This window comes from Apiospora aurea (assembly GCF_038362705.1).
Source record: "Apiospora aurea strain CBS 24483 chromosome Unknown utg000006l_segment0_segment0, whole genome shotgun sequence".
NCBI classification, from domain to species: domain Eukaryota; kingdom Fungi; phylum Ascomycota; class Sordariomycetes; order Amphisphaeriales; family Apiosporaceae; genus Apiospora; species Apiospora aurea.
Window position 1 is genome coordinate 4,609,564 of NW_027117393.1, and position 27,928 is coordinate 4,637,491.

At 54.7% G+C, this 27,928-nt stretch overlaps 9 protein-coding genes across 9 annotated transcripts; 6 read left to right on the forward strand and 3 right to left on the reverse strand.

Annotated features, from left to right (window-relative positions):
* Window positions 1–605: 605 nt before the first annotated feature.
* PG986_010022 (uncharacterized protein) lies at window positions 606–1,264 on the forward strand (the record flags this gene model as incomplete). Its single annotated transcript, XM_066846244.1, has 4 exons — window positions 606–728; window positions 833–979; window positions 1,062–1,143; window positions 1,188–1,264. 4 exons carry the CDS (start codon window positions 606–608, stop codon window positions 1,262–1,264), a joined length of 429 nt encoding a protein of 142 aa, XP_066698642.1.
* Window positions 1,265–1,577: 313 nt separating this feature from the next.
* PG986_010023 (DDHD domain-containing protein) lies at window positions 1,578–4,781 on the reverse strand (the record flags this gene model as incomplete). The annotated part of the gene is made up of 3 exons (XM_066846245.1): window positions 1,578–2,370; window positions 2,423–3,462; window positions 3,534–4,781. The coding sequence occupies 3 exons, from the start codon at window positions 4,779–4,781 to the stop codon at window positions 1,578–1,580; spliced, it is 3,081 nt and encodes a 1,026-aa protein (XP_066698643.1).
* Window positions 4,782–8,971: 4,190 nt separating this feature from the next.
* PG986_010024 (pps1 dual specificty phosphatase) lies at window positions 8,972–11,163 on the forward strand (the record flags this gene model as incomplete). The annotated part of the gene is made up of 2 exons (XM_066846246.1): window positions 8,972–10,757; window positions 10,841–11,163. The coding sequence occupies 2 exons, from the start codon at window positions 8,972–8,974 to the stop codon at window positions 11,161–11,163; spliced, it is 2,109 nt and encodes a 702-aa protein (XP_066698644.1).
* Window positions 11,164–13,417: 2,254 nt separating this feature from the next.
* PG986_010025 (uncharacterized protein) lies at window positions 13,418–14,905 on the reverse strand (the record flags this gene model as incomplete). Its single annotated transcript, XM_066846247.1, has 4 exons — window positions 13,418–14,272; window positions 14,417–14,509; window positions 14,625–14,713; window positions 14,782–14,905. The coding sequence occupies 4 exons, from the start codon at window positions 14,903–14,905 to the stop codon at window positions 13,418–13,420; spliced, it is 1,161 nt and encodes a 386-aa protein (XP_066698645.1).
* An 830-nt stretch (window positions 14,906–15,735) lies between these two features.
* PG986_010026 (FCY1p) lies at window positions 15,736–16,191 on the forward strand (the record flags this gene model as incomplete). Its single annotated transcript, XM_066846248.1, has 2 exons — window positions 15,736–15,786; window positions 15,838–16,191. The coding sequence occupies 2 exons, from the start codon at window positions 15,736–15,738 to the stop codon at window positions 16,189–16,191; spliced, it is 405 nt and encodes a 134-aa protein (XP_066698646.1).
* A 545-nt stretch (window positions 16,192–16,736) lies between these two features.
* Window positions 16,737–17,832, forward strand: PG986_010027 (uncharacterized protein; the record flags this gene model as incomplete). The annotated part of the gene is made up of 2 exons (XM_066846249.1): window positions 16,737–16,778; window positions 16,918–17,832. 2 exons carry the CDS (start codon window positions 16,737–16,739, stop codon window positions 17,830–17,832), a joined length of 957 nt encoding a protein of 318 aa, XP_066698647.1.
* A 479-nt stretch (window positions 17,833–18,311) lies between these two features.
* Window positions 18,312–19,844, reverse strand: PG986_010028 (U4/U6 small nuclear ribonucleoprotein PRP3; the record flags this gene model as incomplete). Its single annotated transcript, XM_066846250.1, has 1 exon — window positions 18,312–19,844. The coding sequence occupies one exon, from the start codon at window positions 19,842–19,844 to the stop codon at window positions 18,312–18,314; it is 1,533 nt and encodes a 510-aa protein (XP_066698648.1).
* An 836-nt stretch (window positions 19,845–20,680) lies between these two features.
* Window positions 20,681–25,928, forward strand: PG986_010029 (uncharacterized protein; the record flags this gene model as incomplete). The annotated part of the gene is made up of 2 exons (XM_066846251.1): window positions 20,681–20,926; window positions 21,000–25,928. The coding sequence occupies 2 exons, from the start codon at window positions 20,681–20,683 to the stop codon at window positions 25,926–25,928; spliced, it is 5,175 nt and encodes a 1,724-aa protein (XP_066698649.1).
* Window positions 25,929–26,641: 713 nt separating this feature from the next.
* Window positions 26,642–27,927, forward strand: PG986_010030 (2-hydroxychromene-2-carboxylate isomerase; the record flags this gene model as incomplete). Its single annotated transcript, XM_066846252.1, has 5 exons — window positions 26,642–26,719; window positions 26,828–26,896; window positions 27,017–27,047; window positions 27,228–27,506; window positions 27,716–27,927. The coding sequence occupies 5 exons, from the start codon at window positions 26,642–26,644 to the stop codon at window positions 27,925–27,927; spliced, it is 669 nt and encodes a 222-aa protein (XP_066698650.1).
* Between the last annotated feature and the right edge of the window lies 1 nt (window position 27,928).

Consider the following 27,928-nt stretch of genomic DNA (forward strand, 5'->3'; position numbering starts at 1 on the left):
GCGGATTTGACGGCTTTATGCCTTCTTGCCCATCTAAACGGCCCCACGGAGGCTGCCGGCAGACTTATTAGGGGCTCACCTCTGCATCAACAAAGGACACAAATAGTGATCGGCGGTTTGTTGAAGAAAGACACACAGCCAATCCAGACTGTAGATTGGGGGGAGAGGGGCTCGGCCCGCAGCAAGCCCAGGTACGAGGAGGTACGGCAAGTGATGCATTGAATTTGATGCAGAAGCTTATGTTTCGAAGTGGACGTGATATCGTGGAACGTTCTCAAGCGAACGCTGTGTCGCTTGCTTGTGCTGCCCTAGCGAGAAGCTATAACTGGCTAAGATGGGTACTGATGGCGTCACCAGTCTGTCATTCAGCAGCGAAGGCGGAGAGCGGGCAAGATAGGCACGGCAAGGCGATTACGCACCGAAAATTCTGGCCAAGATCTTGGATAGAGGATTAAAGAAGGAAGCGAATCTATACTCACAAGAGCTCTACAGTAATCCAAGGGGTCAGCTGTAAACGTACTTGCGAAACTATTTGCATATCCCAAATCGTCGTTTTCAAGAACCAAAAGAAAAAGAAGAAAAAAGCCAAACAAAAACAAAGCACAATGGCAGAAAAGGCCCAGCAAGTCAACCACTCCATCGAGAACATCCGCCGAGACCTCGAAGTCCTCCGAAACGCCGGCGCACTCCGGCCGGAGCAATACGCATCCATCACGGCGCAGCTCCCGGTTCGTCCTAAGTCCCGCCCCCTCCCTCTCTCCCTGTGCCCGGCCGTCTTGGCCTCTTCCGTTCCTACTGTTCCCGATCCGAGACCGACTAACCCAAGAACCAGGCACCGGGAGGCTACCCAAGCAACTACGTCGACGCCCGGTACGGCGGCGGCTACGCACCACCGCCCAACGTCAGCCCCGATTTCCCGCAAGCCATCGCCCAGCAGGCCCAGGACCCGAACCACCCGGCCAACCCGAAGCACAGCAAGGTCCGTCTAAGCATCATGGAGAGGAACATCCTCCCATCATTATTGGGGCAGCTTCACTGACTTATCACGTATTACTTCCTAGCATTCCGAGTGGGCCAAGTCGCTGGCCGAGAAGTTTGGCAACGCCATGGTCCTTGGCGGCGGTGCCACGTTGGGATCCGATGGTAAGTATTTTCCGTCATTTGCTATTCTTGCAACTTTCCAGCAGGGCTGTTTGTCGGCGTGGCTAACCTTTCATCTCCCCTCGCAGTGGTGAACAGTGCTTTCAACGCACTGAAGCATTAAGGCATATACACTAACTAGCACGTAGACAGTAGCTATCTGGCCTGACTAGGATATCGCAAGTCACACAGAAGACGGAAGAACGACGAGGTTTTAAGAGCTGTTTTATACGGGTAGCCAGAATAAACACGGACTCCGGAAAGGGGCAATATAGCAGAAGGCATGATGAAAGGGGCAAAAAACATTTGGGTATTCGCTATGCGTCTAACCACTAAGTCAAATGTAAAAACCAACCAAATCAAACTCCGATCACCAGCCATGCAATTTCTACCTACACTTAATAATGTTTTTGTTGGTCTTTCGTCTCATCTCTCTATCAAGACATATCCGGCAACGCGCGCCTCTTCGCCTTCATGGCGCGCATCGCCGGCAACGTGTTGGCCTTGCCCGGCTTCCGGCCAATCTCCATGCAGAACATGCGGATGAAGTCGTGGTTGGCCCAATAACTCGAGTGGGCGCTCAGCATGTTGAGGTACTGCAGCTCGAGGGGCCCGCCGCCCGAGCGCAAGAAGTAGTCAATCTGCCCATTGTCGTTGAGCAGGAACGCCTTCTTCTCCGCCACCTCCTCGCGCGTGAAATCGTGCACCTCGAGCTCGAGCTGCGAGGGCAGCCGCAGCGCCGGTGGCGGTTTGGCCAGGGCCGGGTTGTTGGCGATGGCCGCCTGGCTGGGCCCCGCGCCAGGCACGAAGCTCCGCACGGCGTTGCCCACCGACTGAAACAGCGTCGTCGTCGCGCTCGGCACGTAGGCCGTCTTCAGGCTAGCTGCGTACTTGGGATCGATGGTTCCGTTTAGGAAATACGCCACCGGATCCTCCCGAGCCAGGACGTTGTAGACGTTGTCGACGGCGAGGCACCCGAACTGCCCGGATTCACCGACCACGTCGCCCGACACTATGTCAGCCGGATCGGCCCCGGGCTTACGGCGTCCCCTTCGTGGGATCAGAGCACCCCGCTCCAGCAGCAAGAAGAACGCCGAGGGGCTGCCCACAAGGAAGAGATTTTTCGTATCAAACTCGAAGTGCTGAAGTGACATTTCTGTGCTCAGATTTAGCGGTGGCGTGACGGTAGGCTGCCAGGACAGGATCTCTAGAGCCATGGCACTACCCAAACTGTGCCCAATTATGTGCACACGGCCTCTCTCGGAGAAGCCTGGATTGTTACGACACCATAGCCTGTAGACCCGGTTGGCTTCGCCGACCAGAGCCGCTATCATCTTCGGCTTGTGGTGTGACATGTAAAAGGGGGATATCGAACATGATATCGGATATCATGGATCGAACTGCCGGGATCGTCGGGGGCTCGATATCTTTCAAACCAAACCCCTCGGGCATGTAGTCAGCTTTGTCATCCTCCTTCATGGGACCGCCTTCCTCAAAGGACAGTTTCTGGCGCCAATTGACGGGCAGCACCATGATGCCGTTCTGACCTTCTCGCAGAACTGACCGCACTGCATCGCTCCCGAGTTCCAGGTTCACTGCTCTTCGAAAGGCATTGATGGCGTGCGTAAAGTGGTAGCTCTCTACCTTCTCTGCTAGCTTCTGGCCGATACCGTGTGCAACAAGTACAAGATCTGTTACCTGCCCACGTTCCTTCTCCGTCTTGCAACCTGGGCAAGCACCTGGCCCGGTGCTTTCCTGAGACGCGCTGGCAGCAGAGCTGGGGTTGGGGGCGTGGGCCACTTGGCTCCTCTTCTTTTCATGGAGCTTGGCCCAGGCGGCAGCGTCGAAACCACGCACAACCGGAATGCCAATGGTGATGCCTTTAGCGATCTTCGCCACTGGCCTTCGGCCGTAATATGCCGAGGGCTTCAGGCTGGGCTTGAGTAGAAAGGCGCTGTCCTTGTCTTTGTATATGACATGGTATTGATCGTACTTGCGGTGAGATTGATCCTGAATGTAGTTGTCCTCGTTCGAGGAAGGCAGGAGGTTTCCTTCAGCAGCCGCTTCGCCCCGAAAGCAGCGCGCAGCACAAAACGGGTTGCTTGGGATGATTGGCTCTGGAGGTACCTTCGATTTTGCGGATTCGTCCATCTCCTTTGGCCACAAGCGATGAGAAACCTTCTCTTCTCCGTCAGGCCCGACCTCGACTGCACACCGCAGCTCGTCACGCCATGTTTCCGTATGCGGCTTCAGCTCTCGGTAGCCTGCTTCTAGCTGATTGGCCACCGCTATATCAACAGGCATCATGGTATCTCTTCCAGGCTGTTAGCGATCGTCAAATGGGTCAAGATATAGATAGGGACACACTTGTAAAACCATGTAGCCCGCTGTACCGCTGCTATGTCATTGATAGGCGACCAATATATCGGTTTCATCTGCAAAGACGGCAGAGTCACTTCATGAAGTCTCGATATACCAACAGGTACCGCGGCAGCCGCCTTTGCCCTAGGCTTTCTACCGCGTTCCGGCATTGTCGAAGGCATCTCGGCGACAGACTGCTCAGGTGACATTGGCCGTTCCCTGCGCGGTTTCTCCTCGGCCATCATCCTGGTCTCGATCAAGGACGAGGTGCCTCGAGGGAGCGAGTTGGACGGAGAGTAGTGAACTGTCTCAGGAGTCCCAACTCGAACGAAGGGCGTCCCCGTGATTCCATCATCCGCAATACTGGCTCGGACAGAAATGGGACTGCTTGCCTGGGCCTCGGTTGGCGAGCCAAGGGCTATCAAGGACGACGGAGAACGCGCCCGGGACCCGCGGCGGTTCTGGAAATCAGTTTCCAATTTCCTGCCCACCGTCCTGAGGCTGGCGTCATTCGGATACTCCGCCATGGAGGTGTTCTCTTTGGAATTCGCGAGAAAAGCAGTCTTGGCAAGAGACTCGGATTTGGGGCGGCCCATCGACGCGTGTCGACGTGTGACCGAGGCGGTGGTATCGGTTCGCAGGGTCTTCATGTACACCATGACCTCCCGGGCCACTCTATCCCTATCCAGCGCGAGCTGACGCTTTCTTGCCACAGAGCAGAACGAGGTACGAAGCTGGACACCGACATCAGACAGGAGCTCCTGGCAGCACGAAGGCATCTCTGTCTCGGTGTCTGACATAGGATCGATGTCCGGCAGCGTAAGCTCATGGCCGGGGCCTTCACGGGCATGCTTCTCCTTGTGTTTGATAGCCAAATCGTGTACGATCTCTTCAAGCCTCTCGGTATTCGCCTTGGCCAAGGACGGACTCGGACTGCGGTTGCGGCGCGCTTGGTCGTGGTTTCGACAATACTCGTCCGACGCCAGCCCCAGCCAGGCCTTCTCTAACGCATTATTGTCGCCCCGGGAAAATGGACGCAGGACGAGTCCCTTGGCGGATCTCGCATCTGCCGCGCCTGCTATGGTGGAGGTGGAGAGCGGATCGTCGATGGGGATCGCAGAGGTGTAGAAGAACTGGGCGTTCACCGGTGGGATGGTGTTGTCGTCATTTTCGTCGTCGGTCTGAGTGAAAGGGCGGGCTACGGGAGCCAGGCGGCACTTTGGCCCATAGTTGTGCTGTGCATCAGCATCCAAGTGCTGATGGCCGGCTGCTTGGGGCATTTTGATGTTCGTCACTGTTGTTTTAGCTGGACAAGCAAATGTCACACAAGAAGAGGGCGTCTTGTCTTGCACCTGGAGGCGATCTCTTTCGCAGCAAGGGTGGGTGCGTAGAGGTCAAGGGTCCGCGATCCAAACACTAATCACCGCCGAGACGGCTTAGACAAGAAGCCACCGAGTTCTCTGACCTTCCTCCCCCTTCACGTCATTTAACGCCAGTATGGTGATTCTTTTTTTTGACAGGTTTCTGCCTGGGGGGATCGAGTCACTTGCGTTGCGTCTAAGAAAAGAAGGCCACGCATGCCCTCGAGCAAACATCGGATGGCATTGTTCTTCGGCTTGGGGGCACGTCTAGAAGGAAGCCAATCCTAAAATGGGGAGAGTTGGGTAACCTAACCTAGGCTTCCCGGTCTTACCAGAGAGGAGGGAGGCAAAGGGAAAAACGAAGGTCAGCTGCAAAACGTGCGCATAAGTTTGGCATCAGCTGGAGTTCTTTTTGAGATCCCCCAGAACTCCACCACCCTAAAATCGCAGGCAGCTAAAAACAGAAGCACATTGCTGCTGCCGGTGCTTTGCTGCTGCGCTGCTTTGTTGTTCGTGACAAGGGTCGGGTCAGACTGATGCACGAGCAGGAGCCGACATTGAGAAATCCCCACAATCCCGCTGATGACGTGGTATCTGTGGCTTGTGCAGTGGCTGCTGGCCTGCCGCTGCTACATTGGGCGTCTTCTAGGTACACAATATAGGATCCATGTGGCTGGAATGCTGATGCTATTCAAACAACACGAGCGAGCCGATCAGCACGCCAAGTCTTAACCTACAAGATCTGCAATACATATATTAAAGTAATAAGACATGTTCCCTGTATACATCGGGTTCCATTGCGGAAGAAACAGCAATATGCATCACTGCTACACAAAAAGAAACGAGCCATAGCTGGCCCCAATATCACCTCATGCGATGCTTGCCCGCCTCCCCTGGTAAAAAGACCCATTTGTGAGACATGGGGGATATTCGTAGTGTTGGCCGCATCGAGCTCACATGCCAGGGACCAAAAAAAAAAGCAGAGATGGCGAGATATGTAGACAATCCGTAACATAGCGCAGTCTCCCTGCTGTGCCTCATTCAAAGGCACGCACAGGCGTGTTTGATCCGATAGCTCTGTCGGATCCGCGGTCGCATTTACAGGGCTTCGGCCCACAGACGCGGAGGCGATTCTTACGTGGTAGTGAGGGTTGCGGAAGCTCGTCTCTAGCGCCCTGACAGCAGGTGGGATTAGAATAGTTTATCGGGCACTTTCCTTATCTCGACGTAGAGGGTTCGCCAGAAGCGACAACGATATCACGATGACCTTGGAGTCGTATCAACAGCAGATTGGGATCTGAGATAACAGCATGATATTGATGATGCTAAGCTGATAGGTATATACCCCTCCAACTCGCCTCGCCCGACTTCACATATGCCTCTGCTATTCCTATCGATGTCCCTGACCTTACGTGGTGATGGCTTTCTTGGGGAAGTTAATTGACTAGCGCCAAACTCTATTCGGGCACAACAATGCTTATCTGCCCTATGCGAAACACGTTTGCGCATCTCAAGTGGTTCAACTTGGGGGTGTCTTTGAGATATTCCAGGACCCCAGGTTCCCTATCCCATATTCCCTATTCCGGCCCATTGTATACTGGCATAGCCTCATTCCAGATATTGATCTATATGATGCTGCTTCGTATTACATCATCCCCAGAATCACGAGCTTGGGCAGAGCTTGGACAGAGCTTGCGAGAGACGGCCGCGAATAGCATGGGTTACATGGACTATCAACCCCGATGTGGGGATGGATGGATTGATGGGCAACTCAAAAACGGTCTCTCCCTGTGGGAACGAACGCACCTGGGGCTGGCGCTAATGCAACGGAGCAAGCACTGACAACGAACGGCGGCAGTGTTTCGTGCGGGCTGTACCTCCAACAGCTCGTCACTACATACCGGAGTACTTCCCCCAACTTCGCCGTACGTCAGGAACGGCCTCTTTTCTGCTCTCGTCTCGGCCGGAGGAGCAACTCTACTCGGAAACCGGCTGCGGGAATTACTACACCGTTTCGGAGGCAGATGACCTTGAAGGTATGCATCGCTTCGGAGCTGAATATCCCGTCGACATGACACTTACTGAGAGCATATAATCGAGACGGGTGTTTCCCTCCTAGCGGGCAGCAACAGGTCATGGTGGGCATGCAAGCTTGAAGGCGGCTTGCTGGTCAAGGTTGAGGAATGGCCTCCTATTGGTAGCGCTCAGCGTGTGTTCTAGTCGTCCCCTCGTCCCCTCGTTCCAACTAGCCCCTAGCTCGCCTGCTGTTGGTCCAGCTTCCTTCCCTCCTACCCTGCCACCTCCTGCAAGCCTGGGAGATGTAGACCTATCAGATATCCCATCTCGGGCGCCATTTGCCCTGCGATGCAATGCGATATGCGATATGCGATGCGATGCCGCCCTGTCACAGTTCGGAAATAGCAATCCGTCCATACTGGATGTAGCAGCAGTGAGTAAGTAGTACGGCCACCCAGCCACGACGACTTGGGACGGCATGTTGCTTTAACCTTCGCCAAAAGGCTCGGCGCCACCTGTAGCTTCCGCCCACGGTCTTGTCTGGCTTTGACGCCAACTCGCCTGGGTGGTGAGCTAGTACTGTCTGTCTATCTATCTTCGACGATGGTGCCTTGGAAGGGCCAAGAGAGATAACCGGCTGTTTCCATCCCACCAAGTGCTTTATCGAATCTCGATCGGTTATAGTACACCATATTCGAATCCGAACGCGGAGGCCAGTAACGGACGAGAGAGTATGCTATTCATTGCCATTGCTGCCGACGACCCCTGCTGCAACGGAAACATCAGACGGATGCCCGCAGTATACGTACATAGCAAGCCGCAATTGACTTAGTTGGCACCTGCGGCGTCTGGCGTCTACCTGGCCACCATTGTTGGAAGTGGCCGCGACCGAAGAAATCGTCTTTGAAACAACTGCAGATCACGGCCCTGGCCTTATGTTAGGCCTGGCAGACTTTACGTGAACTTGAGTGGACGGAGTAGATCACGCTACATGAGGTACTTTGGAATGCAGGTGTCGACCGAACCCAATTGCAGTGATCGATCGGTAGAGGACCGCAGTAGCAGCAAGCCAGCAAGCCAGCAAGCCAGCAAGCAGAACTTGAGCACACCATCTTCTGGCTCGATGGGGTCTCTATTCGCCTGCCTGCTACCGATGTGTATATTACGTACCACCACCCCGACATGCTTCGTTGCTCAGACCCTAACTGTCTGTACCAGTAGGTGAACGACAGTTGATTACCTTGGGCAAATAGATAGTGAAGGGTCTCCATACATTGGTACGGTGTTGTTCGTCTGTAACTTTGATCGTGTCGTGCTTGAGCCAAGGTCCAGTTGCCGTGTCTCGCTGCAGGGATGCTGAACTGAAGATAAGGCTGCCCGTCCGTTGAATGAAACACAGGCGCTCTTATTAGAGTCTTAATCCGTAAGGTACATCGACTAACCCACCAACTGAGCTGATATACCCTCCACCTCCATCTTCCCTGCATGTTTCTCCTCCTCTTTCTACCTCACCCTTCTTCTTTCAACTGACTGTTGTTGTTGCTGGTATATGTACCTATTCTTCTTCTACCTACTACTCCCTCCCTTCCCCTCTTCTCCCTTCCATTCCCAACATTGAGGAGAACCATACCCGACACAAGTGGTCCTTATAGCCAGTTCCCGTTGCAACTTGCAACTGCCACTACCTGCCTTGGACGATTATCGAATGTTGCTAAGAGCTTTGGTTCGCATGACTGTAATCGGCTCCTGTCTTGGATCGACCCCGCTATCTAGGCCCGACCCCAATTGGCCCAGCTTGGCCGGTCTCGTGAAGGAAGAGGCAAGCGGCTAATTAAGTTGGGCAGTCCCGCCCCCAGAGTCGCATGTTGACTACGTCTTAACCTGCATCATCCTGCCCTCTGCCGGTTTCTGAAAGGGAATCCGAGGAACTTGTTCATTTTTATTTTGGCAATTGAGAGAGCAAAAGAGCAGTTTGAAAGAAGGAGAAGACGAGACCATTGCTTTTCTTCTTCGCTCTTCCTCCCGCTTCAACCCACCCCTCCCCGGTCTGGCTGGCGCCCGCAACTCCAAACACTCCATAAATGCCAGAGAGCATGGCGACCATTGCGCTCCCCAGACCCATAGCGCCCCACCGGTCATCATCGGGCATCGTCACATTGCAGTCGCCCATAACCATCGACACGATTAATACGCAGCAGCAGCAGCAACAACAACAGCAAAACGCAGTGACTCCGGTACCCAACAAGCACATACCCGTCTGTCCTACTGGCCCGGCTCCCGTGCAAGAGCCTAACACTCCTCCACCTTCGCCCGCCCGCGAAGACGAGTGCCGACAGCTCTCTCTGCTCCATCCACCCGACAAGTATACCCACATCGAGTCGGGCCCTCTGTCCATATACAAGATCAATGCCGCCGAGGTCGCCGCCGCCCTAGATTATATCTCCCGACAGCCCCTTCCGGACCCGTCTCTGGTCTTTCCGTGGCTGCACGGGCTGCATCCCAACAACCACATCCAGCAGGCCTTCTTCATCGCGCGCAAGAGGGCGCTCAGAAGAACGCCTTGCTGCTTGAGGGGGCTTACTATTGTCAAAGCCGATGGCGACCTCGGTGCCTCGCGCCTCAAGGGTGCCATTGCGCCATCAGAGTTACTACAGCCAAGCGCTGAAGGCGAATTTCTAGACGTGGACCCGAAGGATGGCTTCTCGGTCAGGAACTTCCAGATTCAGTCCGCAAAGGCGGCCATGACGGCCGATGTTGTGGTATATGGCGAAGACGCGGCCGTGGTGCGAAAGGTCGGCTGGGAACTGGCCTCGGCCCAGGCGAAATGGCGAAAGAAGCACCTGGATCAAGGCCACGACCTCCCCGTCTACAATACCTTCATCTGCCCGGCGTCTTTCAAAACCTTCGAGTTGAAGCACAGCGAGATCGTATCGATAGACTCGGAAGGCCATTTGACTGGCAATGTCGTAGACTTTTTCCACCAGGAAAGGGCCGAGATGTATGCAATGACCAAGGCATCCGAGATATCCCACAACGTGTGGTTGGGCCCCACGCCAGAGCCTGCCAGCGACGAGGAGCAGCAGTTCGACATCTTGATAGAGTGTAATGACCTCGGGCGCTTGAACCCAGGCGCCCTGAAGGCCATAGCCGAAGGGCCTGACGAGGACGTCAAACACCCCTATCTAGACTTCCCCTCGTCTGGGAGTATCCTGCCTCCCACCTGGTCCCACGCCGAAGCAGATGGCATCCTCGAGACATGCAAGTGGATTTGGCATCTTTCGCATGGAACCTTGCCCCCAAAATCCGATTATGACGGAGACATGGACATGGACGGAGGCTCAGAAACCCGAACAATCCTGCCGCGAAAGGTTCTCTTGCACTGTGCTGACGGATATACCGAGTCCTCCTTGCTGGGCATTGCCTACTTCAGCTACAGCACAGGCCGTGCCGTGCCCGACGCCTGGCTCAACCTGCATACTACCATGAAACGCAACTTCTTTGCTTATCCCACAGACGTTGCCTTGCTTACTTCGATTGCGCCGCGGCTCCTACGCGAGTCGCCGCTCTGTCAGGACAAGAGCCTCTCGGAAATCACCACCCTGATCCAGGACGAGCCCAAGTGGATGGCCAGCCTAGACGGGTCCTTCCCGAGTCGCGTGCTTGACTATATGTATCTCGGCAACCTCGGTCACGCCAACAACCCAGACCTGTTGAGGGCCATAGGCATTGGACAGATCCTCAGCGTAGGGGAGACGGCCATGTGGAGGGATGGCGAGCTGGAAGAATGGGGACCTGAAAACGTCATGGTTATCCAGGGAGTCCAGGATAACGGCATTGATCCTTTGACCGATGAGTTTGAGAGTTGCTTAGAATTTATTGGTAAGTTCCCACTCTGCTTTCTTTTCCTTCTTCTTTCCTCTCCCCTTTTTTTGCTTTTCACGGCTGACCATATGGCATTATAGAACGCGGGCGGAGTAAGGGTACAGCCACGCTGGTTCACTGCCGTGTTGGCGTAAGCCGAAGCGCGACGATCTGTATAGCGGAAGTCATGCGGGAACTGGACATGTCGCTCCCACGGGCGTACTGCTTCGTCCGCGCGCGAAGACTGAACGTCATCATTCAACCCCATCTTCGGTTTGCCTATGAGCTTCTCAAGTGGGAAGAACTGATGCACACGAGGCGCGTCGCCGAGGAGGGCGAGGGAGACTTTGGAGTCAAGAGGGAGCTAGAGTGGGCCGACATCGCCCGCGAGATTGCTCTCATGAACCGCCCTTACGCCAGATGATCTGGTTAGGGGGGAGGGCAATGCGGTTGGGGTTGTGAAGCCTGAGCTTTGGTATGCTCAAGCTACAACAACTTCAGGATTATGCAGTTGCACGAACAGAACATTAGCCGCGCCGATGCGACCGACTACCTGTTGCTACGTGTTGGTCGCCATGGCTCGGTGGAGTGGCCTGAAGAAAGCCCTTCCGAACCCCAAACGTGCCACAACGCTGGACAGCTGGTACTTGACCGAGGTACGCGACCCAGACGTTGGAGCTAACGGCCGGAGACAGCCATTCGCTCAACCAACACACAGTCTACGTTCGCTCCGTATATGGACATATACGCATCTTGGATTTTGCGGTGTACAAAGGGCATACTTGACGACTTTGGACTTTTTGATTTAGGAAGAACCCTTGACGACTAAAGGGGTGGGCACATACATACTGTTTGGAGAAAGATGGTCTATGGTTTCTTGTCACAGGACGGTGGCGTTTTTACTCTTCCTGCTTGTTTGCTTCTTGGTTATGACACATGGCCACTCTTAGAGAGAGGGGGCCGAAGCTGCTTGTCTTGTTTTTCACGATCTGAGGTCATCATTGTAAGGCGTCTGGTGAGGGGATCTGATTGACCAACAACTTTACGAATATCATGTCACCACAACAGCATTATTTCCATTCTTTTATTATTATTATATCACTTAACACGGCCACAGCCCTTTTTTGGAAAGGGAAGGGGGGACAAATACCGACTACTACTACTACTACTAGGGCATGAACGATTATTGGATAATGAGATATGTGTCTATGTGTCTATCCAATTTGGGAAATCATCTTACTTTTATATTTAATCCAACAACTAACCCATCTCATGTCTTTCCAATCAGGAGATAACTGCTCGCTATTTGTGATAAACTCCCAGGTTGTATCTCGGCTTGTCTCTAGTCCCCGAGTCGCTGATTCGCAAGTGTTTCGGTAACATTTCAACGATACGTCGGCCAACGGACCTATTCCCTGTGTAGATAAAAAAAGACCAGAACATATTACCAGGTTCTTCTACGAAGTGACAAAACTACATACGACGTGGCAACAAAATGTCGATGCGACCAGCCAACTGGCAGCCCGACTTGGAGGGCAAAAAGGCTAAAAGAGAGAGAAAAACATACAACACCGAGGATTCCCAGGTCGTCACCGACCCTAGTACTAATTCGGCTCTCTGCTGCTTATATATGGGAGAGCGGACGGGATCCCTAGTATTCAGCAGGATATGGTCGTATGTACCGGAAACACCTTCTGGCAAGCATTATAATACGGCAATTGCAACAACAGCACTCCCTCCCTTTCATCGGATACAACAGGTGCGGAGAATGGAATGGCGCAAGCAAACTCCCGAACCTTGTCTGGGCGCGGCAGCTTGGAGCAGCCAGACGCTCCGATATGGGCTCCGATGTGGACTCCGACCCGGACGTCGTTAGGTCTCTACAAATGATCAGGAACGTTTGAGTAACACCTCCCGGGATTGTCTTTAGAGCCGTTGGTTGGTTCAATGAGCGTATAGACGAAGACTTTTGCTCGGATACACAGTTCTCGAGATATTGTTCCCCTTCTATCTTTGGGAGCTGAAGTTCTTTCGCCATCTCGTTATGGGTTCCAACACTAGCCCGATGGCTTCTTCGTCGCCGCGTTCCCCGCTGAATGGCAGACCTTCAACGGACCAAGACCCTGAGAAGGCCGAAAGAAACTGCGGCTGCAGCCCGAGGTGGTGCCCCGGGTTTGTGGTCGGGGCGATTGCGTCGAGTCAGGGGGGTCTGGGTGCTGCAGCCGATTATCTTGGCGGTGTTGGCATTTTTGCTGTTAGTTTGGCTTGCGCTGCCGGGAGGGCTGAGGAGGGGCGGGGTTGGAGCATGCGCGGGAGACTCAGGAGAAGATTGGGCATCAGGTCGTGATGGCTTGCTGGTGGATAAGGGGAAGGATTGGCAAGGGTACATAGAGACCAGGCCGCGGGGGTAGTCTACTTTACTAGGTACTTTACACGCTGGTGTTTCCGGCGTCTATTAGGTTAGAATAAACACTATACATTGGATTACGCTACGTACTTGCTACAGCTTGCGAGATTAGGAGTGAACATACAGTCCTCGGAGTTTGCCATAGACCAAAGCATCGTATATGCGATTGTCGACTTCAATTACCAGTTTGCCGCCCGTAAGATTTGGGGGGGAAACCTTAATCGCAAATTTGTTCTGAGACAGCTCGTTCTTTCTGGAAGTTCCCTTCCAATCAAGACACCGCTGGAATTGACACGGGACCTTTCGGTCCAATACTTGCCCCTATGTTTGCCTGGTGCATCGTCCGCGGCCCGAACGAGATGGGATAGTCGACTGCCGTATGGAACATCTGCCAGTTGGCCCACATGACGATATCGCCCTCCTCGAGGCTCGGCAGCAGGATGTACTCGGGCCTCAGCACCCTCTCCTGGATCGGTTTCAGGAACGCCCGGATCTCAGTCACGTCGTCAATGACGCGGGCTTCCTCGTCCGGCGACGATCGGACGAAGAGCTTCCGCGCGCAGATGCCGTGCACCTGGAACGCCTTCTCGCCTGTGACGGGGTTCATCCAGACCATAGGGTACCGCTTGATGGCCGCCGGGTCGAAGTCGCCCAGCTCCTCCAGTGTCTTCTCGCGGCCCTCCGTCTCGAGGCCTAGCCCGTTGGGTCGGCCGTGGCAGTTGGCGATCCACATATAGGGGTGCGGTGTGTACTCGACCCAGGAATGGTCCGCCATCCGCTGTTCCTCAGGCGTCATCAGGTCGTACGTCTGGACGTTGCTGAAGAACGCCGTAAGGCCGGGCTCCGACTTCATCTCGAGCCCGGAGCCGTCGTCCCAGCGGATCGTCACGGGCCCGCGGTCCGCGCGGGGCCGGCGGCAGCACCGCAGCGTCGTGAACCAGGCCGGGTCCCGCCCGTACAGGGGCGCGTCTATGTGCCAGCGCTGGAAGCGCGTGAAGCCGGCCGCGAACTCGGCCTCGGGCAGCTCCTGGGCGTGGAAGTCGTGCGACAGCGCCTTGTGGATCGTCTTGTCCTTGATGCCGTAGTGGTCCGCGCCCTGGTAGCCCTTGCCGACTAGGCGGAGGTTCTCGGCGCCGGGGATGCCTACGACTTCTCTTTTGCCTAGTCATTGTTCACATCATACTTGTCAGCTGCTCAACTCCTTACTATGACTCATTACGGGGCGCCCGCGGGGGAGGATCCCTCAATTCCCACAGGGTCTTCAGCTTACCGATAGCACGCCTCCTTTGTCATTGAAAGCCTTGATGTCCCCGTGTGAGTGCACTTGTGGCGCCTCTGGATCGAATCTCGTGACTAACTCCCACTATGAACTAGGTATTAGTCACGGCCATCAGGGTAGATTACTTGCTCATTCTTCGTGTTCGCTTCGAGATGCCGGGGAAACTGAATACACAAGGGGGGCGCAGTTAGATTCTTACCTGTTTGATCGGTGCGAGGTCCTTCTGACCCTTGACAACAACCACCTTGTGGATCCATATCGCGTCAGCCAGGGCCTTTACATCGGCATCTTCGAAAAGGGTTATCACATGTATTAGACGAGAGCCTTGTTAGTGCTAGCCAGTCTCGTGTGCTCACCCGAGATATTGTTCAGATCCAGGCCCTCAACTACAGCACCAAAATCGTGTTTCTCCTCTGGCGACTTCTTCATCTGAGTGAGGGTGAAGCCTGGTCCAGGCTGTGTAATAGCATGAGGCGACATGATGTACCGGTGCAGACAATGTTGGTTGGCAATTGGTAATGGACAGATTACTGTAGTATCGTATTTATTATGGACTGCTCCCTATGAATAAATATATCCCTTCTACTTTATTATGAGACGAGAAGAACATGTTTATAGTGCAGAGCTTCTATTAGGTTTCGAGATGATTCAGTATCGGCCACCTCCGTCTGTCGGGTTATCAGCCGAAGTGTGGGGTTGATAGCGAGTACAACCATCACCTGCAGGACCGACGTCAACGGCTTTTGATACCCTGACGAACAAGATTGCCGTCGCTTGTTCACTCGGTTCTTGATATCTGCGGCAGTGACCGCCATCGACAATCGGTATTGGCGGCCACCGGTTCAGGGCTAGGATGATCGATAGACGATAGACATCCCAGCCATCCCATTTCCATTTGGGCTGGTCTACATAACGGCAAGCAAGTAGCTCCGTCACTGATATAAACAGAGAACTCTCGACCGCCAGATATATGCAGTTGTAGAGTCAATATGCTTGCCAGATTTTACTTGCTACTGGCTCCTATATTCCCTGGGGTGCTGTGCCACGAGCATCCCCTTCCGCGGCGAGACCATCAGTTCCCTATGCTGGACCCGACACTCTTGATCAATGGTGTTCCTTATACTACAAGGGCATACTGGATGAGGCAGGCCAACTTGGCTCTTAATGCGCCATGCCCATTCGCTGCGTTCGGCTCTGTTATCGTCAACCACACGGACAACAATGGACTAGGCCAACTTGTATGCACGGGAGCCAACTCAAACCGACAAACGGGCAATCCCACTCTACACGGCACGTAAACGCCTGAAATCATGTTTGAGTCATGTATGGAATACTCATCCAAGCCCTACACGACGACACAGGTGAGATAGCAGCCATCGACAACTGCACCAGCATCCTCACCGACCCCCCAGGGCCCCTACAAGCTCTCCCCCGCCGCCGCCCTCGCCGCCTTTCCCTCGCTCACGCTCTACACCAACGCCGAGAGCTGCCCCATGTGCGCCTCGGCCATCCGCTGGGCCGGCTTCCGCGAGTACGTCTACGGCACCAGCATCGACACGCTCATCGCCCGGGGCTGGGGCCAGATCCGCGTCGCCTCGGCCGACGTCTTCCGCCAGTCCTACGACCTGCCCTACCCGAGCCGGCTCATCGGCGGCGTGCTCGCCAACGAGACGGACACGTATTTTGGGTGGCAGTTCGATCCGGCGGCGCCGTGTCCGCCGGGATGTGGGAGGGCGCAGGGGGTGACGGGGTGTGTTGCGGTGTAGACGTTAGATGGGATGACGCGCAAATAGATAGACATATAAAACAACCCCTAGTTCATAAGGATGCTAGTTGCATGCCGCGATCTTTCGATTTGAAAAACTTCAGGCTTGCATATGTTGACGAACTTGGCTTAAACCGGGGCAAGAGCCCCTGGGCCAGTCAGGGCCGTCCGTGGAACCGAGGCGGCCATCCCCGACCCCGATTAGGGAGATAATGGAGCACCATAGGCCATGAGCATAGTGCCCCGCTTTGATCGCCGCAGCCGTTGCATCGGAACTTGGCTTCCATAGTTTGATCCCATCAGATGATGTCCGGGGTCAAGATACTGATGTTGTAGATAGGCGTTCACCGTACTTGCCAAAACGTAGCATGGCATGGGAGTGGTGATAAAGGCTGGCACCATAAACCCATGGGGATGGTTGTAATGTACTACATGCAAGTCAACCCAGAAAAAGAAGAGTCTCATACCAACTGCTGAGCTCGTCCTTTTGCATACACCCCGTACCGACACCCTTGCACCTCCCCGATAGTCCTTGCAATTGCTGGCATGGCTTACTCTACCAAGTATGTTGACCGGGAGATCCCACAGGTAAGTTCATCACACTCTCAAGCGGCATGCTACCCCTGTGTATGCCACGCCATGGCCACATCAGAAGAAGTTGATCATCATCTGCCCCAACCACGTCCGCCAGCCAGAGAAATGCTGACCCCGGCACCCCCGCGCAAAGATCTCCCTAGCCAACTTCGCCGAACGCACCGACGAGATCACGTCGCAACTCTGCGACGCCGCCGAAAATGTCGGCTTCTTCGCCATCGTCGACCACGGCCTCGCCCCCGCCGACGTCGACGCCATGTTCGCGCTGTCCGAGCGCTTCTTCCGCCTGCCCGACGCCGTCAAGGCCATGGTGCCCTGGAACCCGGGCAACGTGGGCTGGGAGAAGGAGTCGCAGGTGCGGCCCTCGACGGGCGAGCCGGACCGCAAGGAGTCGTACCAGCTGCAGTTCGGCGAGAACATGATGGGCGCGAACGGGGGTTCGCTTTGGTTGGGCGACGAGCACCTGCCCGGGTTCCGGGAGCAGTGTTTGGGGTTCATGCACCGGGTGCAGAAGGTCTCGGAGCAGCTTATGGTCTGTCTGGCTCGCGGGCTGGGGTTCGAGGATGATGAGTACTTCGTCAAGTACCACGACGCGTCCAAGCCGACGTGCCAGAGCGTCATGCGTCTGCTGCATTACTTCGAGACGCCACGGCAGCGGGACGGTGATGGCAAGGGGCAAGTCTACCACCGCGCCGGCGCGCACGCGGACTGGGGCTTCCTAACCCTCCTCTTCCAAAAAGAAGGACAGTCCGGACTAGAGATCTGCCCGGGGCGAGAAGTGGTGACCGAACACGCTCTAGGGGATGCCGCATGGTCGAGAGTGAACTTCGTCCCGGGCAGCATCGTGTGCAACATCGGCGACCTGTTGATGTCGTGGTCCGACGACCGGTTCAAATCGACATTCCACCGCGTCAAGGCTCCTTGCGGCGAACCAGGGGACTACTATGGCGAGCGGTTCTCGATTGCATTCTTCAACCAGCCCTGCAAAGACGCACTCATCCAAGGGCCGCTAAAGAAATACCCCCTAGTAACAGGGGGAGCAGTTTAACGCCAAGGCTATGTCGACGCACTTTGCTGCGCTGCAGGCGAAGCTGAAGGCCAAGGCGGGAGCCGAAGGCGAGATGATGTCGAATAGTAGTAGTAGTAGCAACAACACTGCAGCAGGGCCGGCTCAGGTGCAAGCTGCGGCGTGAAATGCTCCCTTTGACAACAAACTGCCAGCAGTATCTTCATGATGTCCGTTGTATATAGGTATACCGGCCTCCTCGCTGGTCCACGCATATACGTGGATTGAATGTAACATGTTCATGAATAATAGTCGTTCTATTAGTTCCTCTTTCAACCATCAAAAGAAGGCGCATTGTGTTAAAACGCGGGTGGTCTTGAATCTGATGTCTGTATTCATCACAATGCCATTAGAGCTAAACTCGGCTGGTTCAAGACGATCGGGAATCGGAGCTGGCAGCATGGAGATAATAGTACATGGGTATAAGGGGGTCGGATGGTATGATATATCACCGACCTACTCTAGGCCATCGACTTCGCCACATTCCAGAACTCTTGATACTTGAATCGCTGAAGATAGTCCCGGGCATCCGTATCTGACTCCATGACTCTCGAGCCCCATTTGCCGAAGGCGCGTTCTCGGATATCACCCTCAAACACCAGCTCGCACTTGTTGGCCCCCAGGTCTTTGAGGCCCTTCTCGTCCTCGGCCTTGAGCCATTCGCGCATGGCCTCGGTCTTTTCCGCCGTCTTGTCCCTGGACGGGGCGTTTTCCGTCCAGTCGATGCGGTTCAGCATGAGCTGCTTGTACTTGCGTATACTGTACGAACCGCCCTCCACTATCACCAGGCTTTGTTTGGGGTGCATCACGCAGGCGCCCGTCAACGCCATCTGTTCTGCGTTTCGGCCAATCTTGAACCGGTGCTGGCCGTTGACCAGCGTAGTGATCTTGAACACCAACACATGAAGACCTTGCGCGGCGTCCTTTTCTTGGTTCGTGGCAAGCTTCTCGTGGCGTTGCTCTTTCGTGAGCTTTCGCTCGTCGTTGCGCTGGAGATGCTCGTCGTGCCTCTCGGCAACCTCTTTACGAACTTTAGCTTCCACAGCAGAGGGATCCAACACAGCCTCCTGCCCAAGAACTCTCATCAAGTTGCTCATCTTCACCTTGGGCTTCTCCGGCTCCACAAGGCCTAATCTCTGCTTGGCCTGCAGCTCCCGGAGATCGGCCATTCGGCGCTGTCTCCGCATCTTGGCCTGTTCCTTTGGTGTCAGGTACATGGGCTTGGGTTCTGGAATGTTCTTGTCCTGGGGCGGTTCGATGGCCACGGGATGTTGAATATATGCTGTAATAATGGAATCGGGTGTGTCGATTTTGAACTCGGAATCATAGGAAGGCCCTGAAAGCAGTCCTTCGTCTGTCCACTCTATTGCTGGCGGCGCTTCCACGAGGAAGCTCTTTTCCGAATCGTCTTCGATGCGCTTCGTCGTTTGGGTGATCTTGCGCTTCAGCTCCTCCAAGGCCGCCTGTCTCCGCAGGGCATTCGCCTGGGCGATGTACTTGCCCTTCTGATTGAAGACCAGCTGCCGTGACTGGCGAGGCTTAGCGCCAGTAGCTGGAAGAGTGGAAGAATCGGCGAGATACGGATTGTGTTCCGGAGCTGTGGACTTCGGTTTGGGTGTGTATTTCGAGTTCTTGGATTGGTTCGACTTGAACGGTTTAGGAGGCGCGCCCAAGTCAGCAAGGGCCGGATGGAGCCCAACAGCGAGTCCTCCCGTGGCGACGTTCTTTTGCGGCGGCGCGGACATCTCTGCCAGAACTGGGTGTATGGGCGTCGATAAGCCTCCTTTCGGCTGGCTGGAGGAGCCGACGCCTGCTAGAACAGGATGTATGGGTGTTGATAAGCCGCCTTTTGCTTGACTGGAGGAGCCGACAGCGGCGGCGACTCGGGCCTTGAGAGCGGCAAGCTTGTCGGCTGCCGAAAGCCCCTCAGGTTTCTGTACTCGGTTCGCAGCATCGCGTGTTGGCCCAAGGCCAGGTGAGCCGTGTCGATTCATGGTGGAGTGAGTTGCAGACGTGAGGAGAGGATAAAGGTTGGCCAGGCACCTTTGTGACGTCTATGGGCGAAAGCAACTGTAGACCAAAGGCCGGCGCAAGAAGTAAGAATCCGCGACCACAACGGATGAAGGACAGTCGTGTGTTGGGTTTAGACGGGTTAACAATCGATTCAGGTGGGATGGCGATGCAAGTCGGCAAAAGTTGGAATGCAGAGGCCGTGATATGGTTGGTATCAATCAAATGGCTTAGCCTATTCCGATACGATACCTAAGTCAGTCCGCTGTACTGCGCTGTAGAGCCTTGGACCTTGGGTGGAGCTAGAGCGAGCGTTCTGACAGCACCTTTTGTCCAAGTCACGTGGCCCTCCTTCATTTGAGACGGGAATTTGAGTTCCAGCACTTGAGCAAGATAGAGAGGGAGGGATAGAGCCTGAGAGGCCCACTGTGAGTCTACCGTGAGTCTACTGTGAGTCTAAGTGAAGAGCCGCTAAAGCGCCCCGCTATCTGCCGTTTTTCACCGCTAAAAAAGTTGTCGGCAGGTCGCGCCTCTGCTTTTCTGCCACTCTCGGTCAATTCAATGCAGAGCAAACCGAAGCAAGACAGTGAAACTTTCACCCCACTTAAGCTGTAGGAAAAACAGAGATATCCTCACTTTTCCTGTCCTGCTACACCGGCTTACCGAGGGACATGCAATACTGAATGCTCTAGGCCAAGCTGAGGCCTAGAGTATATTATCTCCCCTGTTGACTCTTGTGAACGGTAGTCGCCAGTTTGCTAGATCTTGGCCAATCCTAAACGAGCAAGCCGCTCTCCTACACCACCCCCAACCATCCACCATGAATATCTCACAGCCCATCACGTCGGGGATCGAGAGTGTCGACTTCGACTTCCTCACTCCTGCCGAAATCAAAGCCATCTCAGTCAAGCGCATTGAGAACCCCGAAAGCTTCGATGACCTGAGTAACCCTCTCCCGGGCGGTCTCCAAGACCCAGCTCTAGGAGCATGGGGCGAGCACCAGTGCTCTACATGCGGCCTCGGCGTTGCCAGCTGTCCCGGCCACTCCGGCCATATTGACCTCCCAGTATGTATCCCAATTCTCACAGACTATGTGATCAGGGAGTGCGAATATTTCAAACTGACTGTAACTCGTACAGGTTCCGGTATACCACCCAGTGTTCCTCGACCAGATTATGCGACTACTCCGAGCACAATGCGCTTACTGCTACCGCTTTCGCATGAGGAAAGAAGACCTTGCCAACGTCTCTTGCAAACTACGCTTGTTGCAGTTTGGTCTCCTCAATGAAGCCCATTATCTGGACAAGATCACCTCCGACACCACGGGCATCCCTGGCGTTCCATCTATGGCCGACGAGGCTGCCGACGAGAATGTGGACAATGCGTCCATTGACAGGGTCATCCAGATGCGCGAGGCCTATACGGAACATGCCTTGAGACGGCACAAGTTCGCGACTTCGGAAATTCGCAAAGGAAAGCACGAGGGTTCTGCAGAGATGCGCAGGGAAATCGTCAAGGAATTCTTCCGAGATATGGTCAAGGGCAGAAACTGCGCGACATGCAAGGGTATCTCGCCAAGCTACCGAAAGGACCAGTTTGTCAAGATCTTTGAGAAGGCTCTGTCGCAAAAGGACGCTGCCAAGATGTCCCAAGGCAACTTCCGAAGGAAAGACGCCTTGACTCTTACACTCAGGCAAAAGGCTGCTACTCAGAAGAAGAAGGAGCGACGCAGCACCGATGAAGCTATTGCCGATGTCGAGGTTCAGTCCAGCGAAGAAGAGCCGGAGCACGAAGAGGAGGAAGTGGAGCCGAGCGATGAGGGCGAGGGGGAAGAACTCGACGAGAATGGCGATGTTGTCATGACAGACGTCGCGCAAAAAGCCTCCAAAACCAAGGAAGAGCCTGCACAGCGTTATGTTGGCTCAATAGAGGTCTTGTCCAGATTGAACCTGCTATTTGAGAAGGAGCATGAGATGATATCGCTGCTCTACAACTCAAAGCCTCAGAGTATGCAGTCGAAGCCTATCACAGCAGAATCATTTTTCGTCCAAACAGTCCTGGTCCCTCCCAACAAGTTCAGACCCGAAGCTATGGCAGCTGGTGGCAGCCTCGCCGAGTCTGACCAGAACGGCCTGTACAAGGTTATCCTCAACGCTTCCTCTAGAATCGCAACGATCTTCGGCGAGCTCCACAAGGCCGCCAACTCCACAGGAGAGGAAGTAGGCCGGAAGAGGGATATCAGCGAACTGCACGAAGCCAGCGCTGCGCTTCAGGACGCCGTCAACTCGATGATTGACAAGGACCGAAACCCCGTTCGGGGACAAGCTGCCAAGCGACAAGCCGACGGAATCAAGCAGAAGCTCGAGAAGAAAGAAGGTCTGTTCCGAAAGAACATGATGGGTAAGCGAGTGAACTTCGCTGCTCGTTCCGTCATCAGTCCGGATCCGAATATCGAAACGAGCGAGATTGGTGTTCCGCCCGTGTTCGCCAGGAAGTTGACATATCCCGAACCTGTCACAAGCCACAACTTCCGCGAGATGCAACAGGTCGTCATCAATGGTCCGGACAAGTGGCCAGGCGCAGCCGCCATCGAGAACGAGAATGGCCAGATCATCAACCTGAAGAAGAAGTCGGCCGAGGACCGTGTGGCATTAGCCAACCAGTTGCTTGCCCCCAGCAATCACAACGAGAACACCCAGAAGGGCAAGAAGGTCCACCGACATCTTGGAAACGGAGATGTGGTCCTGATGAACCGTCAGCCAACACTGCACAAGCCTTCCATCATGGGTCATCGCGTGCGAGTTCTCCCTAATGAGAAGACTCTTCGCATGCACTACGCCAACTGCAACACATACAACGCTGATTTCGACGGTGACGAGATGAACATGCATTTCCCCCAAAACGAGCTGGCCAGGGCCGAAGCCATGCAGATCGCCGATACCGACCACCAGTATCTCTCTTACACGGCTGGAAAGCCCCTGCGAGGTCTGATTCAGGATCATTTGTCCGTATCCGTCGCTCTTTGCAACAAGGACACCTTCTTGGACCAAGGCGCCTATCACCAGCTTGTCTACGGTGCCCTTCGACCGGAACATGGGCACATCACATCTGACAGGATCGAGCTGGTTCCTCCCACCATCATGAAGCCCGTTCGTCGATGGACTGGAAAGCAAGTCATTACAACCATTTTGAAGAACATCAAGCCTATTGGTTTCGGCGACTTGTGGATGACTGGTAAAACATCTTTGCCTGCGTCTCGTTGGGGGTCAAAGACGGAGGAGGGCAAGGTCTTATTCCAGGATGGAGAGTTCATTCACGGTATTCTTGATAAGGCACACTTGGGTCCCAGCGGTGGAGGTTTCATCCACGCAATTCACGAGACATGGGGGCCTGAGACTGCTGCGAAGCTCCTGAGTTGCATGGGCAGGCTGCTCACGCGGTACCTCGCTATGCGAGCCTTTAGTTGCGGTATGGACGATTTGCGCCTTACGCCCGAAGGAGAGAAGAACCGTAAGGAAAAATTGTCTGTTGCTTCGAGTATCGGTCTTAAGGCAGCTGCCAAATATGTCAGTCTGGACGAGAACGAAGACATCACCGACGATGATCCTCTGCTTCTGGAGCGCCTAGAGGCCGTCATGAGGGACGATAGTCAACAGGAAGGTCTCGATACGATGATGAACGCTTCAAACGCTAAAGTCTCGAGTGCAGTCACCGCGGCCTGTCTTCCGGACGGTCTTGAAAAGCCCTTCCCCAGAAACCAAATGCAGTCTATGACTTCGTCCGGAGCCAAGGGTAGCGGTGTCAATGCCAACCTTATCTCTTGCAACCTTGGCCAACAGGTTCTAGAAGGCCGGAGAGTACCGCTCATGGTGAGCGGAAAGTCTTTGCCCTGTTTCCGACCTTTCGAGACAAATGTCCGTGCTGGAGGTTATATCGTGAACCGTTTCTTGACGGGTATCCGACCTCAAGAGTACTATTTCCATCACATGGCTGGACGTGAAGGTCTGATTGATACCGCTGTCAAGACATCCAGATCTGGATACCTGCAACGCTGTCTGATTAAGGGTATGGAAGGCCTTAAGGTGGCCTACGATACCTCGGTCAGAGATGCCGATGGGTCCATGATTCAGTTCTTGTACGGAGAAGACGGTTTGGACATCACCAAGCAAAAGTACCTTCACGACTTTGGCTTTTTGCTTCGAAACCGGGCATCCGAGGTCGCGCAACTTTCCATCGACGAGAGAGGCTGGCAACAGGACATCTTCTCGTCCAAGGAGTACGCGCAGAAGTACATGAAGAAGGCCGTCAAAGAAGCCAAGGCGAACAGCGCTCTTGCCCGTGACCCCATCTCGACCGAGTTGAACCCCAACCGCCACGCGTTCGCCACCTCGGAGAAGTTCTACGAGCAGGTCACTGAATACATCAAGAACAACGAGGATCGCCTCCTCAAGGAGAAGGGTGATAAATCAGCATCTACCGAGCTCATTGCCCGCAAGTATGCTGAGATTCTGCTGCACACCAAGTATCTCAACTCGCTGGTGGAACCGGGTGAGGCTGTCGGTATCGTCGCTGGACAGTCTGTTGGTGAGCCGTCGACACAGATGACGCTCAACACTTTCCATTTGGCAGGACATTCGGCCAAGAACGTCACCCTGGGTATTCCTCGTCTCCGAGAAATTCTCATGACTGCTAGTGACCACATCTCCACACCCGCCATGACCTTGATGGTGAACGAGGAGCTTTCTGAAGAAGAGATCACTCGCTTCTCGAAGGCCATCAGTAAGCTTCCGCTTTCTCACGTCACCGACAAGGTCGTCGTGAAAGAGCGCGTGGGCAAGGGTATTGGCTACCGCCTTGCCAAGATCTACGACATCAAGCTGCAGTTCTTCAAGTCGGAGGAGTACACCAGTACCTATGGCATCAAGATCGGCGATGTCCTCCGGGTGGTTGAGAGTAAATTCTTGTCGCTGCTGGAGAAGTCCATCAAGAAGGAAATCAAGACGCGAGCTGCCAGAGACACCGCTTCGGCTCCCGAGATTGGCGTCAAGTCTGGTAATGTCGAGATGGTAGCGCCCGATGGCGAGCGTGCGCCCCGTGACGAGGATGACGATGACGACGACGATGGCGATGATGATGCCACTAATGCCAAGTCACGCGCAAACCGAACCGAGGCCATTTCCTATGGCCCCAATGACGATGATGACGACAACATCCAGCAAAGGATGGAGAAGGACGGCGAGGACGACCACGAGGACGACCTGCCGGAAGATGAAGGCTTTGGCGGTAGCCCTCCGCCAGAAGGCGAGGACGACGAGGATGATGAAGCCGATGGTGTCGACAGGCAAAAGTTGAACAGGAGCCGTGAGGCACGGGCCAAGGAAAGATTCGGAGCCATCTCGCAGTTCTCGTGCGATGAGAAGCGCGGCCGATGGTGCGAATTCTCGCTGGAGTTTGATGCCAACATGCCCAAGATTCTCATGCTGAGCATTGTGCAATCAGCGGTCAAGAAGACCCTGATCCAGCAGATCGAGGGCATCAGTGACTGTACCTATGTGGCCGATGAGGTTGTCAAGGACCCTACCACGGGCGAGGAAAAACGGCGACCGGTGATTCACACAAACGGTGTGAACCTGGTGGCGATGCAGAAGTACCCTCACATGATCAACCCCAACAAGACGCAGACCAACGACATTGCGGCCGTGCTGCGGGTGTACGGTGTGGAGGCGGCGCGCAGCGGTATCATCCAGGAACTGTCGGCCGTTTTCGGTGGTCACGGTATCAGTGTCGACAACCGCCATCTGAACCTGATCGGAGACTACATGACGCGCAACGGTACCTTCACCCCGTTCAACCGTATGGGTCTGCGGGGCAACGTCAGTCCCTTCACCAAGATGAGTTTCGAGACGACACTGGCCTTCCTCAAGGACGCCGTTCTCGACGGCGACTGGGACGATCTCACGACGCCCAGCAGTCGCATCGTCATGGGCCGGCTCAGCAAGGTGGGCACGGGCGCGTTCGACGTGCTGACGAGGCTGCACGCCAAGAACGGAAAGAACCAGATGGTTTGAGTGAACTGTTGGGACTTGTTTTAGAAAGCGGCGTCACAAAAGGGGAAAAAAGGAATTCTGCAATATTTTCTGCTTGTTCGCATTTTGTCGTTAAGCTTGCCGGGTCTTGGTACTGTAATTTGTTACGAGTCGGGATGATGATGTATATAGATCGATGGATACCACCGTCGAATGGCAGCTTTTCCAATTCAATCAGTAGTTTTATCATGCCTCTTGCTGTGTGATGTACGGTGTCAGCCTTGAACAGGTATGCGATGCGTCGAAGGGTCTGCGGAAGCATGCAAGAGATAAGTAAGTAATCATAGTCGGAAGCGTTCGGTCGAAGTGCCGAAAGCAAACGACGGCTCGGCAGGTATGTTGGAGACTGGCAGATGTTCCACCCCCACATTGTCTCTGGATTAGTGATGTGGTCCACAAGCCGAGGTAGAGCTTACGCCCGTTAACCCAGAGCGCTCGAGCTATGTCAGCATTTCCGGAGTGCAAAAAGCAGTTCATGATGATTGGAACTGGAACTGAATACAAATAAGTCGGTCGCGATACAAGTGAGATATATATATATCCTATCTCTTTTGCTGTGCTACTGCGATTAGATTATTTACTTTACGGGTGTTACTGTTACCAGCCAATCTCTGTGCTCTCGAGCGGACGCCTGCATATATTGATTGATCGACCTGATTGATTGGGAACCCTCGAAGCCGAGCCAGCCACCAAACATGGTCGCCGCGCCCAGTATCCGGCTGTATGTCGATGTGGTCAGCCCCTTCGCATACCAGGCCTTTCACATTCTGAGGGTAAGAGGAGATGAACCCCCTCCAGCAAAATATGTTTGCTCGGTGGCATACCTAAATAGCACGTCTTTTAGTCCTTGACTGACGAATGTTTGCTTGCTGCCGCTACAGCATGACCCCGTCTTCAAGGGCGTCAAAGTAGAGTACATCCCCATCTTCCTCGGCGGACTGATGCATGCTGTAAGTGGCACCATTACACCTGGGCACCCGTGGCAAACCGCGACGGCGGTGGCCAGTATGACGAAGCCGGCGAGGAAAGACAGCAACTGAGAATTAATGGTTGGATACAAATATCTACAGTGCGGCAACACGGCTCCTATCCAGATTAAGAGTAAGTATCACCAGTACCACACCACCCAGCCCAGCGACACCAAGATCGTCCTCCCTCATATGTTCCGACCCTGCATGCAAGCATTCCATGCCATCCATCCAGCCCAACTCATCCATCATCCCTTGCATCTTCAAACCCTCCTCGACAGCCATACTCCATCCGCTAACGCCCACGCCACAGACAAGGACAAATGGATCGGCCAAGAGCGCCTCCGCTGGGCCCGCGCCTTCGGCGTGCCCATGAGCGACACCACGCCCGCCAACTTCCCGCCCAACACGCTGCACACGATGCGCGCCGTCTGCGCCCTGTCGCTGCAGGACCAGAAGGACCAGGAGAAGCTCGTCTGCGGCCTCGAGACGCTCTTCGCCGCCATGTGGACTGACCACGCCGAGATCGCGAAGCCGGACGTCTTTGGGCCGCTGCTGGTCAAGGCGCTTGGGGAGGAGACTGCTAAGAAGGGTAAGTTCTTGTCTCTTTCTTTCTTTCTTGCCGCTTTCTCGCTTTTCTTTTTGTCGTCTCTCTCTTCTGCTACCAGGCAGAATCAAAGCACCGCCCCTCTTGTCACGAGAGGAACGGTGGTGGCAAATACGAGAGAGACCCGAACTTCCCAGACCCCCCTCCAGGCAGACATCAAGACCTACTCGACTAATTCCCAATCCCCAAAACAGCCCTCGCCGACGCCGCCACCGTCGGCAAGGCGGCCCTCAAGGAGAACACCGACAAGGCCTTCGCGGACGGCGCCTTCGGCCTGCCGTGGATGCTGTGCACCAACCGCCAGGGCCAGACCGAGGGCTTCTGGGGCGTCGACCACATGGGCCAGGTGCTGCAGTTCATGCAGCTCGAGCGGCCGCGCGAGGGCCGCTGGAAGTCGGTGCTCTAGA